The sequence below is a fragment of the Trichechus manatus genome, unplaced genomic scaffold, assembly GCF_000243295.1.
Source record: "Trichechus manatus latirostris isolate Lorelei unplaced genomic scaffold, TriManLat1.0 scaffold00145, whole genome shotgun sequence".
NCBI classification, from domain to species: Eukaryota; Metazoa; Chordata; class Mammalia; order Sirenia; family Trichechidae; genus Trichechus; species Trichechus manatus.
Window position 1 is genome coordinate 7,222,824 of NW_004444081.1, and position 1,268 is coordinate 7,224,091.

The window sequence follows — 1,268 nt, forward strand, 5'->3', positions numbered from 1 at the left end:
TAGAAGAACCTTTGAAAAATCCACATAGAAGATCTGTGACATAATCTTTATAGATATGGAAATTAGAATATGAATTGTACAAGGTCAGGCTCATGACTTTTTAAGAATTATACCTCTTTTGTTTTTATCGTGTCCACGTGTGTGGGAAGATTGTTACCCATTTTATAAATGTTAACTGGTTCATTTTTTTTTTTTTTTTAACTTTAAATTCTAAGGGAAGCATTGAGCAAGGTGTATGCTTAATGGTATATTGTACTACATTAGGATTTTTGAGTTTCATAAAATTCTGGTTAAGTCATTCAGAAAGCTGATTTTCACTAAGTCTGTCCACCTGTTCCTTTCATACCTTAGTGTGCTTTCAGATGCTATTTAAGTTTTTCTGGACAGCTTCTCTGTTTTAGTAACTAAATAATGTCTTCAGTGGATGGGGGTGGGGGGAAGGAAGCTGTAGAACTACCCACATTTAAGGCCATAAGCACACATATTTGAACCCTTTGAACATCTGAGGAAAACCAAACTCAATGATACAACTGCCCAAGCTCATGAGATAAACTGTTACAAAAACTACTGTCTTATAAAAACTACTATACAGCTTCTAAGTTGGAGATGAAATTTATGGAGGAAGGACTCCTGATTCTTTCTTGTCACTTATGTATGCAGTTAATGCAGCTGTAGACAACTTCCTTGAGACTTCTGTGTAACAGTTGTTTTGATTTCCTAGTTAAGTGTTTAAACAGATGGCAAAATGTGCTCTTAGGTCAAAAAATCAAATACAACATATTTAAGTATTTTTTCTCTATTTATAACTGTAGTTAAATGGTTCTTGACCTGGTAGGAGAAAAGGCAGAACTTGTTTGATAATAAACTTGTTTGGTTATAAATATGTTAAGTTTGAGTTTGCAATAGATGTGAAATAAGACATTTATATAATGTGTATTCAATTTTTGACCCTTTCAAAGAGGTAGAAGAAGAACTGACTTGTTCTTGCCTCATCTCTTCTCTTGCATGTCTTCTGGAATACCTACTATTGCTTATTACTATGGAAACCTTCATTAAATAGATAACCCTAAAAGAAGGAAAGCCCAATCAGCAGTTTCATTTGGGATATTAAGGTAGTTTAACTTTTAAGTGGCTGTGGTTGTAGTTCAAATTTGAAATTATTAGATGGATGTGTTTTATGCCTTGTAGTACAACTTCTTGTACTGGTTTAAGATTAAAGGGTGAATTTGACATTGATTTTGACACTTGTTTCATATGGTTTGTGGGGG

At 33.4% G+C, this 1,268-nt stretch overlaps 1 protein-coding gene across 1 annotated transcript in view; it reads left to right on the forward strand.

The window, feature by feature from the left end:
• Nucleotides 1-1,262, forward strand: part of LOC111822259 (uncharacterized) — a 151,156-nt gene extending 149,894 nt beyond the window's left edge. Inside the window, exon 4 of the mRNA XM_023740043.1 lies at nucleotides 960-1,262. Within this exon, the coding sequence (XP_023595811.1) occupies nucleotides 960-1,060 (101 nt within the window). The 3' untranslated portion in view covers nucleotides 1,061-1,262. The remainder of the gene's footprint in view (nucleotides 1-959) is intronic.
• The last annotated feature ends 6 nt before the right edge of the window (nucleotides 1,263-1,268 follow it).